Here is a 13,746-nt window from a genome sequence, read left to right on the forward strand (position 1 = left end):
CGAGCTGAACGCTGCAGATGAATTGGAGGGCGTTTCTTATGTTGTCGCTGCAGAGCCAAGTGCTGCCCCTGCGATGAGGTTGTTTCGCAGACCTGATTCGGGAGGGAAGCAAGATTAGGAAGAGGTCCCCTTTGAACGTTAGGAGTGCGGAATGGAGGCCGATGAAGTTGGAAGCTGCGGATAACAGGAATGTACGGGGTAGAAAACAGACTGTTCCAGGGTCCGAAACGACAGCAAATGCTTGGCCTGTGTTGGTCGGTGGTCATACGGAGAGAGCCATGCAGTCACTTATTGATGCAAAGTATGGTGTCATTCTCATGTCGAACAAGCTCATTCGAGCATGATAAAGGCGCAGCCACCCGATTCAGTCACTGTGATCCCGATTAGACAGCCGGCTCGGGTCGCGGAAGTGAATTTTGAGTGAGACAAATCGACTTTTTGGAATTCCAAGAAAAGTTGCAAAGCGCATTCTGATTCACACTCTCTTCCAACATCACAGTCACCTTCTCCTCACCATCTCCCTGCCGTCCTTCGCCTTGGCACTGTGAGCTCAGGCAGCTCAGCAGGTCGCTGCTCTCTCCGTCACCATGCCGAGCGCGAGAGCTTCGTCCTCATCATCGGCCGCAGGTGGAAAGCTCACAAAGCTCGAGTCAGCACTGTACCGAGCAGCTCAAGCTTCACCAGGCGGCATCATCACCCAGGACCAGATCGAAATACAGTTCAAGCATGAACACGTCGACGATCGACTCAGCGCTGTCAATGGCTTGCTCAGAAAGAGCCTCCTTTCGGCTCAGTCTCTTAGCGGCACGCTACAGTTTGCTGCCACTGCCAAGGCGGAGGCGAGCATGATGGGCAAGCTCGACGAGAACGAAACGCTGGTCTACTCGCATATCAAAGACTCGCGCAACGAAGGAATCTGGACCAAGCAGTTGAAATCCAGAACGAATTTGCACCAAACCATCATCAACCGATGCCTCAAGTCGCTCGAGCAGAAGCAGCTTGTCAAGGCGGTAAAGTCGGTCAAATACCCGACCCGCAAGATCTTCATGCTCTTCGGCCTCACTCCATCCATCGAACTCTCAGGCGGCCCCTGGTACACCGACAACGAGCTGGACACTGGCTTTATCAACGAGCTTTCCATGGCCATCCTCAATTTCATTCGTTCAAAGTCGTTCCCCAAAAATGGTCAATCGAGAGCCCTCTTCCCCACGACTCACACATCGCAGCTTCCTTCCGCCAACAGCATCCATTCGTATCTGCGCAACTCCAACCTGACAGAGACCGAGCTCGAAGTCGAACACGTCGTGTCTCTACTCGATATCTTGGTCTACGACGAGCAGATCGAAAAGATTCCCATCCTTCCTGTTTCCTTCGGTGGATCAGGCGGTCATACCAATGGGTTCGACGAGGAAGACCATGACTACTCAGACTCTGATCGCTCCACAGACGGCAGCGGATCAGATGGGACCAGCGATAGCGCATCAGATAGCGAATCAGAGGCTGAAGAGACGGGATCGGAAACCGAGGGTGGCAGGAGAAAGGTTAAAAAGGAGCGCAAGTCCAATGGAGACGACCAGAGTGACGAAGAAGATGAAGGTCCCGTCACCAGCGGCAAACGAAAGCGAGCTTCGGCAAAGTCTTCATCATCATCTCGCGAAAAAAGCAAGTCGAGCAAGTCGTCTTCGAAAAGCAGCAAATCCAAGCACAGGAAGAGCAGCAAGTCGCGATCACGGTCATCGTCACGGTCTCGTTCGCGTTCACTATCTCGCGCTGCCTCCTCAGATGACGAGGGGAGCGGATCCGAGTCAGATACCAGCACCGCCTCGTCATCGTCATCCGATCACGCAAGCAGACGGCGCTCGAGCAGCAAGAAGAAGCGTTCTAACGGCAAGTCTTCATCATCCCGTCGAATTTCAGGGACGGGCGCGGATGAGATCGCTCCCTTCGTCTACCGTGCTGTCAGACCACACTCTGTTAAGGTCGGATGGACCGAGACGCCTTGTGGTCACTGTCCCGTCTTCGATTTCTGCGACGATACCGGTCCAGTCAATGCCGAGACCTGCCAATACTACGGCGGTAAGCACGACGAGCTAGGCCGAAAGCTGACTAACGGCTGGATTGATACGATCGCCGATAATGAAGATGACGAGGATGGCGACGACGAAGACGATGTCCTAAGCGACGGTGTCAAGGACGAGGGGGTGTAAAATCGTGCCAACTTGTCAGGCAAGGTGGCGTTGCAATCAAAGGGTTTCTTCATGTTGTTCCTCGATCCACGACCTCAAGCTGCAATTTGACGGTTTCCGCTCGCGTGTGTACACACGGTCTGCCTGTGCTTGCTTTTTCGACGTCCATCGGTGTTGCCGCGTTTCTGTCTACAATGCCGTTCCGACGGTCGCTCGTGGTGGGGTTCGACCCCACCGGTGACCTTTCGGAAATCCACTTGGCATCCGGCTCACACCACGTTGCAGCGGTGAGAATCATCGAGACACGAGCTTGCTTTTAGGCTCAACACCATGCTCCGATCGGAAGACTGTTCCGGACTTTGCTCGAGCTTTCCAGCCATCGGCGTCAACCAAGCGCTTTTGCGAACATGTGTGCGTTCCGCACGTCTGTTTCCGAATTCCGTTCGTGACGTGTCGACGGCTTTCTTTTGTCTGCAGAGTACAGATTTTGGAACAGCCGCAAAGTGCACGCAGATGCAGGGGCAGGAAGGAGGAGCTTCATTGTCCACCTTTGCAACCGGCATGCAATCTTCAGCCCATGTTCATGACACAACCCCCACATCCGATAGGAAATCATCGTCTTCGATCTGCCGGTCGTGCCGTGCCAGCAGCTCAGTTTTTCCTGCTCTAGGGTATCGGGTTTTGCTCGCCATCCGAAGCTAGGTTTTTGTCGGCTGTGGAGAACACCGTAAGTGAGCGAAGTCGAGAACGTTGTCAACTTGATTGTGTGTTGTGATGTTTGGTGTACAGTATGGCTCTTGGTGAGGTCAGGATGACGATGACCGAATGTGCACGCCCAGGTACAAAGGAATGCAGCTCGGCGTCGTTGGTCGTCATGACAACGTTGCAACACCCAGACAGAGCCGGAACGACAATCAACAAATGCTCAGCCAATCCCACCTTCAGGTGAGGTGAATCAATCAAATCGTCGCAGATGAAATCGTTCATTGCCGATTCCTTGCGCCATCGTGCCTGACCAAGTGCCTGAGGATAATGGCTTTCATGTGACGTATCAGGATTGAAAGTGGGCCGCACGCAAGTGCTGACCATAATGAGATGCTTCACGTAGCGCACTCGCTCGACGGACCAGGACTTCTCCTCACGATTCAGGCGTTCGTACGCTCCCGGCGGTGGGAAGAGGAAGAAGGCATATAAGGAACCCTGATCGAGCACACCTCGACCAGTATCCCATCACCTTCCTTCGTCATCTCTCTCATTCTCACACTTCCCTTTTAAGCAACATCTTGCTGGACAAGAACCATTCCATTCTCTTTTCTCTAGCTCATTCAGTTCTCACTCTTTCTTCTTCTATCCCCTTTCGTACTCCAACCAACCTTCGCAAAGATGGCTTTCAAACTCAACGTCGGCCTCTTGGCTCTTTCACTCTCCCTTTCGCTGATTCACCTTGATGGTGCCAGCGCTGGAATGGCCACACGATACTGGGACTGCTGCCAACCCAGCGCCGCATGGTGTAAGTATCGTAGTAGAGTATTTTAGACTCGTCACAGACAAAGAGCGTCTTTGCCGACCTCCACGAATGGTCGGATGCTGACATTTCGATTTGCTTTTCTGGTCCCAACAGTGAACAAAGCGCCCGTCTACGCCCCCGTCGACGTCTGTAAAGCGGACGGTGTCACCCTGATCCCCGCTGCCGAGGCCAACTCTGGACAAAGTGGCTGCAACGGTGGTAACAACTTCATGTGCAGCTGCATGCAGCCTTTCGACGACACTTCGGACTCAACCCTTGCCCTCGGTTTTGCAGCCTTCACCACCGGTCAAGAGTCCGACACCGACTGTGCCTGCTACTACGCCGAATTCGCTCACGATGGTCAAGGCAAACCCATCAAGCGCAACAAGCTCATCTTCCAAGTCACCAACACGGGTGGCGACGTCCAGAGTCAGAACATCGATTTCCAGATTCCCGGTGGTGGATTGGGTGCTTTCCCTCAGGGCTGTCCGAAGCAGTGGGGTGTGGCTGCTTCTCTGTGGGGTGATCAGTATGGCGGGGTTAAGACTGCTTCTCAGTGCAAAAACTTGCCGGGACCGCTGCAGGAGGGCTGCGAGTGGAGGTTTAGCGACTGGGGTGACAATCCGGTGCTCAAAGGTTCGCCGAAGAGGGTCAGGTGTCCGAAGAGCTTGATCGACCGCTCGGGTTGCCAGCGCAAGGACGATAATACGGCCAGTGCGTATTCGGGTAGGATCAGCAGCGAGAATGCGGCGGCTCCTGCTCAGCACAAGCGCGATCGAAGCGTTTGCTTGGCCGGTGGAAAGAAGCAGGGCTATTCGGCGGGTGGCGTAGCTGGTACTGGCGGTACTGTGGATGGTGATCAGGGTAAGCCTCAGGGTTACAGTCCAGAATCGGCTGGCAATGGAAAGGATACTGGTGTCGGATCCGGTTCAGGCTCGAATCCTCCCCATTCCGGCGGCGACAGTGGCTCTGCTCAGCCTCCCGCTTCGGGTGACGGTGGTCAGGGAGGCAACGGTCCTCTCACCTCTCCTTCCAGGGGTCACAAGAAGTGCCGTAGCTCGCACTAATCGTCCTGATCTCTGCATTCAGCTTAGGTCGTTGTCTTTCCGCATGTTGATCAATCCTTCCTCGTCTCTTCTGATCGATCCTTTCCGCTTATGTGCTACGGTTTCACCCTCAACCGTGCTTGTGGACGTGACTTACTCCGATACCGCTTGCGGAATTCAATCATAACTTCTTCGATGCATAACGATCTGCCACTAACCATCCGTTGTTCATCGTTGCCAGGGAACTTCTTGGCATAGACTGAGGCGCATTTGAGAGAATAGCTAGCAGAATGATTGCGCTGGCCATGAGCTCGAGGTTCTTGGCAGGTCAGCGAACTTGAACCTGATTACCCAGAAGCTTGACGCGTCTATTGGGCAGAACGTGTTTTAGATCTGTGCGGGATGGAGGCATGTCGACCTCCGGTCTGAGCGGCAACCCTCACCCTGTACTCCCTTCCTCTATTTCAAGGCGAGCCTGCATCGACACTCCCATCTTCAACATCCAGAGCTGCCTTCCTAGCAGCGTTGATCTCTCTACAAGCTGGGCACGAATCCTCATACATAACCGCCTTGTTCAGAAGAAACGCGTCGTTTTCCTCCTGATCCTGGACTCGAACTACGATCAAGGGAATTCCATCAGGTCCATCTAGAGTGTACGACCTCATGCTACGCTCGCCGGTCAAAGCTGCATCTTCTCCTACCTTGACCAAGCTTTCGCAGACGATGCGGAAAAGGTGGTAGAGGTAGGTCTCGTGATCAGGAGCCGCTCGAAAGTTTTCGGTAGACGAGCACGAAGTTGTTCGAGAACGGCTTGCATCTCGAAGATCGCTTCGAAGGCATCGACTTTGTCCTCGGACTGAAGGTGGAAGTCTTGGGTCATGATGCGGTGAGTGATGCGGAAACGAGTAGACGGCCAGTCCGTTGAAGCTAGAGTAATGCTCAATATCGAAAAGCAAGACGATGACTTTGCGCCTTCCGAAAAGTGGTAGAGGAGAGCGAAGGGTGTGTGATCAGAGGCTAGAGAGAATGGAGTGAGGATGCACTGAGTAGGAAAGTAGGAGCGGAAGAGACGATGAAGTGCGGAAGAGTGTATGATAATAGAAACGTCCAACACTGCTGGAGCAAATGCAATCACTCGTATAGTCGGATGTACCGAGCTGTTTGCTCGATCGCGTCCGACGAAGGACGAAGTCTGTGCGAAGTCGCAGGTTGTTGTTCTCCGCCTTCTAGGATAAGCTCTGACTAGCCTCCGTCTGTCCATGGAATCGCTAAGCCATAGGCGATCCAGATGCATGAGCGAAGCGAGAGATGTGTCTTTTGGAGCTGGACTTTGATCGTGCGGTTTCCGCTGTTGAACGCGCGTTCCGCATCTCTTGAAGCGTCCGTAAGAGCTTTCCGCAACGTGTACATCCGCACGTCTCGTTAGTTCGAAAAGCAAACATACATAGTTTCGACCATTCGACTTAGCTGTTCTTCTTCCACCACTGCAATTCTTGCCGTTCCGCATTGCAACCTCTCTCTCAAGCGACTTCGGTGCAAGTGAAGACGCCCCCGTCTCACGCAACACTCGCTACTCTCTCTGGCACTGCCAAGGTGTATCCGATACAGTAGATAGCTCAGAAATAAGTCGCCAAACACCATACTGTCGCACCTTGACCTCGTCGTATCGTGCGGATAGCCACGACCGCAACATGGTCGAACTCCCCAGCTCCAACAATAGGGTCTTGGAAGACTATCGAGCAGCCTTGAGTGAAAAAGCTAGCCATTTCTGTGCAGATCTTACATTTGATGCCTTGAGGGAGCTCGACATCTTTCATCGAAACGTTTAAAGCCATCAGTCACGAATGTGCTCCTTCACCTTGCACTATCAACGTCACTGTAACCCCCCTCCGCGAGCCTACTCAGCCATCCCGAGCTGGTCGATTCGGTAAAATTCGGGCACGTTTCGTCGTCGACATTACGCCTCACACTGAGACTGCTGCCAATAGTGAAGGTTCCGAAGCAAAGTCCATCCTAGAGCAGCTCTCGCAGTTGTCACTCTTGTCGACGCAACCTGGGGCCGACCATGCTTAAAAAAAAGAAACTGAACAAGAAGCGATGGCGGCGTAACACTCTAGTATTTTCTCTCCGGCTCCCGCTCCGGTCTCGGATTAAGCGAATTCTTCATCAAATCTAGCCGATGACTTGCATAAGATCAAAGGCATCCATCTCGATCCTTGGCTCACCTCGTTGACATCGGTCATCTGCCATTGTTCAAGACCTCCTGTGTCCGCTTGTTCTGTCAGGATCTCATTTTGTCTGAGCTGTTCTCTGAACGATAGGTCTGTGTAGCCACGTGAGGCGTCCCTGGGTTGAAGCGACGGTCGAAGGGGCCGGGCAGAGACAGCATGATTTTTAGCTGAGCTTACAAAAATTGCGGCAGCTAGCGGCGTCCGAGTCGGAATTTGTTGCAAATCTAGAAAGTCACATCTGACCGCATGAAGCCGTGATGAGGTGATTGATGAAGAGCGGATGAGTTGAGCTGGTTCGGGTTTATGGAAATTCTCCACTTCTCAAGAGTCACAGCGAAGAAAGAGAAGAAAAATGTCGAATGCGGGCTCAGTCGATGTGACGTTTCGAGAAGAAAAGTTGCTTAACTCAGACAGACGTTGCGGGAGCGGATGAACCCTTGACGATTCAATTAGCTCACTCACTCTTGCTGCGCTCCCCTTCCTCCTTTCCGTCCCACACCTTGTCATCCACACAACAGCCAATCGCGGCGGATAGAGACTCAGAACGACCAAGCTAGACCGTACAAGTGCAGGCGAGAGGAACAGTCAATATCAGGTTCCCAAGGTCTTCGACGACGCGCCGTGCCCGCATCCACACTTCTAGTCCGCGTCCAGCGTCGCTTCGAGCATGTCGACCCCTCCGCCCGGCCCCAAGGCCTTCTCACCGGAATCATCCATCTCGGCATCCAATTCACTGCTTGATCTCCTCGCTGGTGCTCCTGGTCGCATCGTCTCCCCAACAGCGTCAAAGTCCCAAACAGCTCCTCTCGCTAGCTCCACTGCCGCCGAGGGGTCTCCCGCACCCAGCTTGAGCAGAACCTCATCCGGGTCACATGGGCGCGGAGCGCCAGGTCAGCCAGCTCCATCATCCAGCATGTCAGGACCTCTGCAGCAATACAGCTATCACCAGGATGTGAACTCCCTCATGCAGCAGTTTATGGCTCCCTCCTCTTCTCCACTCGCACCTCCCTCGGTCAGCCCGAACAACAATATTGAAATCAATGGCGCAACACAAAGCAACGTCACTGATGATACTAGTCGACCACAGCGCTCTCTCCTCAACAAGGCCCTGCAGCTGCCCCCGTCACCGCCAAGCTCGGTCAGCAGTGCGGTAGGCTCAAAGCTTCGCCAGCCATCACCTGGCTCCCCCTCGCCTATCATCAACACTCCACCATCGCATGACACTGGTCTGCCTCAGCATGATAGTGCGGCTCACAACGTCTTGAATGGCGAGTCCAGTACACCTGCTGCGCCTGCTGCGTCTGCACCGTCATTCAGGACCCCTTTTGATTTTGTCAGTCCTTTCGACATGCTCTCGAAGCCACAAGACGATCTCACACCGCAACCAGCCCCAGCTCAGGCACAGCCAATTCCTGATGAACAGCACATCAACGGCTACAAGGCCGCCAATGCAGGTATCTCCAGCCTCCTCCAGAAGCTCTCTGCGTCTGCAGCAGCCAGCAAGGCAGCCCAGCTAGCCGACAAGCCAGTAGTACCAGTCGAGCATGCCGCCTCAGCTCCTCCCACAAACGAGCAGGACATCCGGCCACTATCTTCTGCAAAAACTTTCAAAGACTCAGCGGCAACGTCTCCAGCCCGAGCCTACTTACGCAAACTGCCATCTGTCCCTGCGCCCCTCGATGCTCCGGAGAAGCAGTCCCACGCCTCTCGCCATGCTGCTACACTCAAGCAAGACGACGCTTTCGATGACCCAAAGTCGTCCGGCCTTTCGGTCCTCTCGCCATCTCGCTCTTCCAGCGCTCCCAGCATCGCCACTCTGGACCTCGCCGCCAAGCAGCCGGGCGGCCTGTCGAGTTTGGGACATTCCAGCGTCGAGACATCGGGCGTCGCACTCCTTCCGTCTCCTTTCCTTTTTCCATGCAACGTCTCTGCCGCAGGCCTTCTTCCCGCGTCTCGCGTTGCCAATCTGGGTCGCAATGTAGCCTGCTACGCCATGTCCAAAGGCAAAGTCAGGCTCATCCACATCGGCACGGGTGCTCGTCTACTCGTTCAAGCGCCAGGCAAGCCTACCGTCCGGTCGATCGTCGCGTTCGAGTCAACCCAAGATGATGAGGAATTCCTTCTCGCAGCGCTCGTTGAAAGTTCAAAGGATGCCACGGACGAAGGCGTCGTCATCTGGAAGGTGCCCGCCTCCTTCGTGCGACAGGGCAACCAGACTTCGGACCCTACTTTGCTCGGTCGCATCGTGGCTGATCCTTACAAGAGCCCCTTCGTCCACCGCTTCTCCGCCATCGCCTGGCATCCTTTGCAACCAACGCTGGCAATCTCGACAAGCGACAGTAACGTCATGATCGTTGACGTCGCAAGCCAGTTCTTGCACAACACAGTGGCGGCATCGTCTATGAAAGAGTTCCGATCGCTTTCCGAGCTTGACATTGATCCGAGGAGCGAAGACGTTGCCCACAATGAACCTCTGGCTGCCTTTGCATTCTCTCCCGACGGATCCACGCTGGCTACAGTCTCGGCATCTCTCGAAGGTGACGAGTCCTGGACTTTGCGTTTCAAGGCCCTCGACGGCAGCGCCCAGGACATAAACGGCACGGCCTTCGGCATCGAGTCACCTTCGCAGGAGCCTACGGTCATCAGCCATCTCTCTTTCATCCATGGACCGAGCGCAGGCAGCAAGGGTACTTCCCGAGACAAGGACTCCTCTGCCATCCGAGGAGCTCTCTTTGGCTTCAGGTGCAACACCATTCTTGCGCTGTACGATCTTTCATCGCGCTCGTTCAAGCACGTCTGGAAGTTCCAAGGACCTCCGCAGTCGGGCGACAAGGAGCACTTTAACCTCGTCCACCTCGACGCACACACCAGTACGCTTCTGGTCTGCAACAGCTTCCGCTCGTCTGTGTTTGCGATTCCGCTCGAGCTTCAACCGTTGCCAGCTCATTCGGACAAGGTTTCCGTGCCCTGGAGTATTCAGCTGTCGTACCCCATCGAAGAGTTCGCATTGCAAGACCCATGTACTTCCGTCACCATCAGTCAAGGCAGCAGGGTGGCTGGCGAGCCTTGCAGGCTGTTCGTTGCGTTCCCCGAGGGCATCAGCGTCGTTCAGTTGGTCAATGCTCACAGTGCTGCACAGAACTCCGACGACAGCTTTGCCGCCGAAAGACAGAAGAATGTCGGCCGACCTTCTACGGCTAGCGCTGAGACTGACTCGGCAACCCTGCCGGAGCCCTCGACGGAGGAGGCATCCTCGCTTGAGTCGCAAGCCACGCCCAGCAAGTCCACAAAAAAGAAAAACAAGAAGAAGAAGGCTTCGGCAGCCAAGGCACAGGCTGATGATGCAGACGCTGCCAAGACGGATGAACCGAGAACTCCACCCTTGGAGCGCAGCGGTGCGGTACTGCCCAGTGCGGTCGCTAAGCCTGCCGAACATGTGGTTTTTAAGGAGCAGCAGGTCTCACCGCGGGAAACAGTCGCTGTGCCCGAGCCAACTTCATCGACCAATGTGACGTCGCAAGCTACGCTGCCGCAGCGATCCCCTGCAATCGGTGAGAAGCAGTCATCTAACGAGGTCACGATCTCGGCCGATGAGATCAACGCCGCTCTATCGGACACCATCACGATGGCAGTGCAAGACGCCATCTCTGCCAACATCGCATCCGGTTTCCAGCACTCGATCGAAGCGGCCCTTCCACAGCAGGTCGAGCACCTCATCGCTTCCACCGAACTCAAGGCTGAGCTCACTCGCAACATTGCGCAGACCATCCTACCTGCGGTTCAGCGCACCGCCATGGAGGTGGTGAGTCGTGTCCTCGCTCCTCACTTTGAGGATGTGATGATGCAGGTCACTGATCGAGTCGAGCGCGCCATTGTGTCCGAGATCACCAACGTCAGGAAGACGCTGATCGCAGAGCAGACAGAGTCGTACACCGAGACGGAGAGAGTGATCAAGGCGATTCAGGGACAGATCGGCACTGTGCTGAAGCAGCTGGAAGCTTTGCAGACCCAGCCAGCAAACAAGATCACGATTGTCAGGGACGACGATGCCCTCAACACGGTGGTCAAGCCAAAGTCGAACGCATTACGCCAAATGGTCTCGGCCGACGAGCTGTCCGAAGTCGAAGCGAATCCCGCAGTCAAGCCTCGCAGTGTTGTTCCTGCAGCTGCTCCCGCACAGGCTACAGACAGCAAGAATAGTAAATCCAGCAGCGAGACGCGCAAAGACGCGAGCATCGCGTCGCCACAGATCCCCACCAAGTGTCGCCTCCCTGAGCGTGTAGCCGTCATTGGCGCCGGCCCAGTCGGATGTCTTGCCGCTTTGGCTTTTGCCCAGCGTGGCTGCAAGGTCGACATCTACGAATCACGACCGGATCCTCGAACGCACGAAGCGGTGTCGCGCGCTTCCCAGCGCAGCATCAATCTCGCGCTCTCCACGCGCGGCATCACCGGTCTACGCAGCGTCAGCCTCGTTGGTCTCGGCAAGTACGCATCCACCGGCATGGATCTTGCTGATCTTGTGCTGCAGGACTCGGTACCCATGAGGGCAAGGATGATCCATGTGGTAACAAAACAGGCGTCCGGCAGCAAGGACGCGGTGGTGAAAGAGCTCAGCCAGCTGTACAGCAACAAAGGCGAAAGCATCAACTCGGTGGATCGAGGCAGGTTGAACAACATCTTGCTCGACCACGCCTTGATGCATCCCAACGTTGAGGTTCACTTTGAACACAAGCTGCAGAGTGTCGACTTTGACCACGATACTAGATCTGCTGCTAGGCGGGCTCAGACTCCTCCTGCCAATGGTGTCACTGCTGCCAATGGTGTGACTGCGAAAGAGTCGACGCGAGGTGCCAATCTGACGGGTGGAGAGTCGTCTGCCGATGAGTCGTCGCGTCGTGGCAAGGGCAAGCAACCTTCTGCGAAGCGTCACGGGGCCCAGCAGCTGGACGCTTCTTCTGCTGGCACTTTGCCGTCCGAACGAGTTCGACTCGATTTCAATGTGCACAGCAACAACCAACGCATACCCAAGTCGTCCAACACGCGCTACGCCTCGTTCGTGGTTGGCTGCGACGGCGCACACTCTTCCATCCGCTCGGCAATGGGTAGCCTCATCCGCATGCACTACACGCACAACTACATCGACACTGGGTATGTCGAGCTGGCGATCCCCGCCCGCACCTCACTGTCCTCTGGTTCGCGCATCCGCGGAACCGGTGGAGCCGACGGCAAACCCGGTGGTCACGATGCTTTCCACCTCGACCCTAACCATCTCCACATCTGGCCGCGACACTCGTTCATGCTCATCGCGCTGCCCAACTTGGACGGCAGTTTCACATGTACGCTGTTTGCGCCGTTCAAGATGTTCGCCTCGGAGCTGTCGACGAAAGAAGGCATCGTCGCGCTGTTCAAGGAGCATTTCCCGGATGCGCTGCCGCTGATTGGGGAGGACAAGCTGGTCGAGTGTCTCACGACTCGTCGAGCCAGTGCATTGGGGAGCGTCCAGTGCGATCCGTACCACTATAAGGACCGTGCCGTGCTGATCGGGGATGCGGCGCACGCCATGCTTCCGTTCTACGGTCAAGGCCTCAACTGCGGATTCGAAGACGTTCGCGTCATGTTCGACGTTATCGACGCCAACGAGTCGCTCGAAGCGGCGCTCGACAAGTACACGACGCAACGTCATCCCGACTTGGTAGCGATCTTGCAGCTTGCCGAGCAGAACTACCGCGAGATGGCGCATGCGGTCGTCTCGTGGCCCTACCTTTTGAGGAAGAAGCTGGATGGGCTGTTGATGTCGGTCCTGCCGTCGAGCATGTGGAGCAGTCTGTACGCGATGACCACGTTTAGCAATCTGCCGTACTCGACGGTGGTCAAGACCGAGAAGCGGCAGCAGGCGATTGTGGGGCATGCGGTGTTGACGGCGACGGTGGGGGTGCTGACGGGGGCGGTGGTTGGCGTGTACAGGACGAGGGGTGTTTGGCAGCCGCTGACTGAGGGCTGGATTGAGGGCCTGCAGAAGAAGATCTGATCGGGCGCTGTGAGGAGAAGCAATGTGAAGGTGTTTGCATCAGATCTCGCTTGTTGTGTGTTCCGGTTGCGTGTGTGGTGACTGTTGTGCGCGCGAGGACGGGTGCGTGTGGCGAGATGTCAGTCGGTGTGGACGGTTGGCTGGCGTCGCTAGAGAATGAGATCACCCGTGATGGCAACTGGTTCGAAGCCATGCTCCGAGGTCTTTTGGGTTGAATTTGTGTACACAGAAATGACCACTCGAGAAGGGGTCAAGGCGCATGTGCCGTTCTGCGCAACAGTCTGAACAGTGCCGGAGACGTCAAAACAGACAAAGTGATCTAGACACTCACTGCGACGCTGGGCAACAACTGATCGTGGGAGACGATGCTCCAGAGCAGCTCTCAGGGTTTATGCAAGAACGATCACTGCACCTGTTAGCGAGATACAGTACGGCCGACTCGCGATCGTCAGGATCCGCAATGGAGATTTGGGTATCAAGAGTCGGAGCCAAGCTTCCTCCTCTGAATCAAAGGCGTTGCTTTCCCCTGATGACTGAACCCCCAGAGTGCGCGCCTCGCCCTGGCCCTTGCATTTCGTACTTTGCTCCTGCTCAGCCTCTGTGGCTGGAGGCACGCGGACTGGAGACAGTACGTGCGAGTAGCGTGCGCTCTTGTGTTGCGCAGATCGATTCTGCTTGGGCTACAAAGCTGGACGCGCCAAGGCCGGAGTCTTTGTCCTCATGCTCGCTCGTGACAGTCGAAGCACCT

At 55.5% G+C, this 13,746-nt stretch overlaps 5 protein-coding genes across 5 annotated transcripts; 4 read left to right on the forward strand and 1 right to left on the reverse strand.

Annotated features, from left to right (window-relative positions):
* Positions 1-587: 587 nt before the first annotated feature.
* Positions 588-2,207, forward strand: PHSY_005708 (DNA-directed RNA polymerase III subunit; the record flags this gene model as incomplete). Its single annotated transcript, XM_012336316.1, has 1 exon — positions 588-2,207. One exon carries the CDS (start codon positions 588-590, stop codon positions 2,205-2,207), a length of 1,620 nt encoding a protein of 539 aa, XP_012191706.1.
* Positions 2,208-2,380: 173 nt separating this feature from the next.
* On the forward strand, positions 2,381-2,888 carry PHSY_005709 (hypothetical protein; the record flags this gene model as incomplete). The annotated part of the gene is made up of 2 exons (XM_012336317.1): positions 2,381-2,473; positions 2,664-2,888. The coding sequence occupies 2 exons, from the start codon at positions 2,381-2,383 to the stop codon at positions 2,886-2,888; spliced, it is 318 nt and encodes a 105-aa protein (XP_012191707.1).
* Positions 2,889-3,770: 882 nt separating this feature from the next.
* On the forward strand, positions 3,771-4,760 carry PHSY_005710 (glycoside hydrolase; the record flags this gene model as incomplete). The annotated part of the gene is made up of 1 exon (XM_012336318.1): positions 3,771-4,760. The coding sequence occupies one exon, from the start codon at positions 3,771-3,773 to the stop codon at positions 4,758-4,760; it is 990 nt and encodes a 329-aa protein (XP_012191708.1).
* Positions 4,761-5,203: 443 nt separating this feature from the next.
* On the reverse strand, positions 5,204-6,975 carry PHSY_005711 (hypothetical protein; the record flags this gene model as incomplete). The annotated part of the gene is made up of 2 exons (XM_012336319.1): positions 5,204-5,711; positions 6,965-6,975. 2 exons carry the CDS (start codon positions 6,973-6,975, stop codon positions 5,204-5,206), a joined length of 519 nt encoding a protein of 172 aa, XP_012191709.1.
* Positions 6,976-7,637: 662 nt separating this feature from the next.
* Positions 7,638-12,998, forward strand: PHSY_005712 (kynurenine 3-monooxygenase; the record flags this gene model as incomplete). The annotated part of the gene is made up of 1 exon (XM_012336320.1): positions 7,638-12,998. One exon carries the CDS (start codon positions 7,638-7,640, stop codon positions 12,996-12,998), a length of 5,361 nt encoding a protein of 1,786 aa, XP_012191710.1.
* Positions 12,999-13,746: the final 748 nt, after the last annotated feature.

The sequence above is a fragment of the Pseudozyma hubeiensis genome (assembly GCF_000403515.1).
Source record: "Pseudozyma hubeiensis SY62 DNA, scaffold: PHS52, whole genome shotgun sequence".
NCBI classification, from domain to species: domain Eukaryota; kingdom Fungi; phylum Basidiomycota; class Ustilaginomycetes; order Ustilaginales; family Ustilaginaceae; genus Pseudozyma; species Pseudozyma hubeiensis.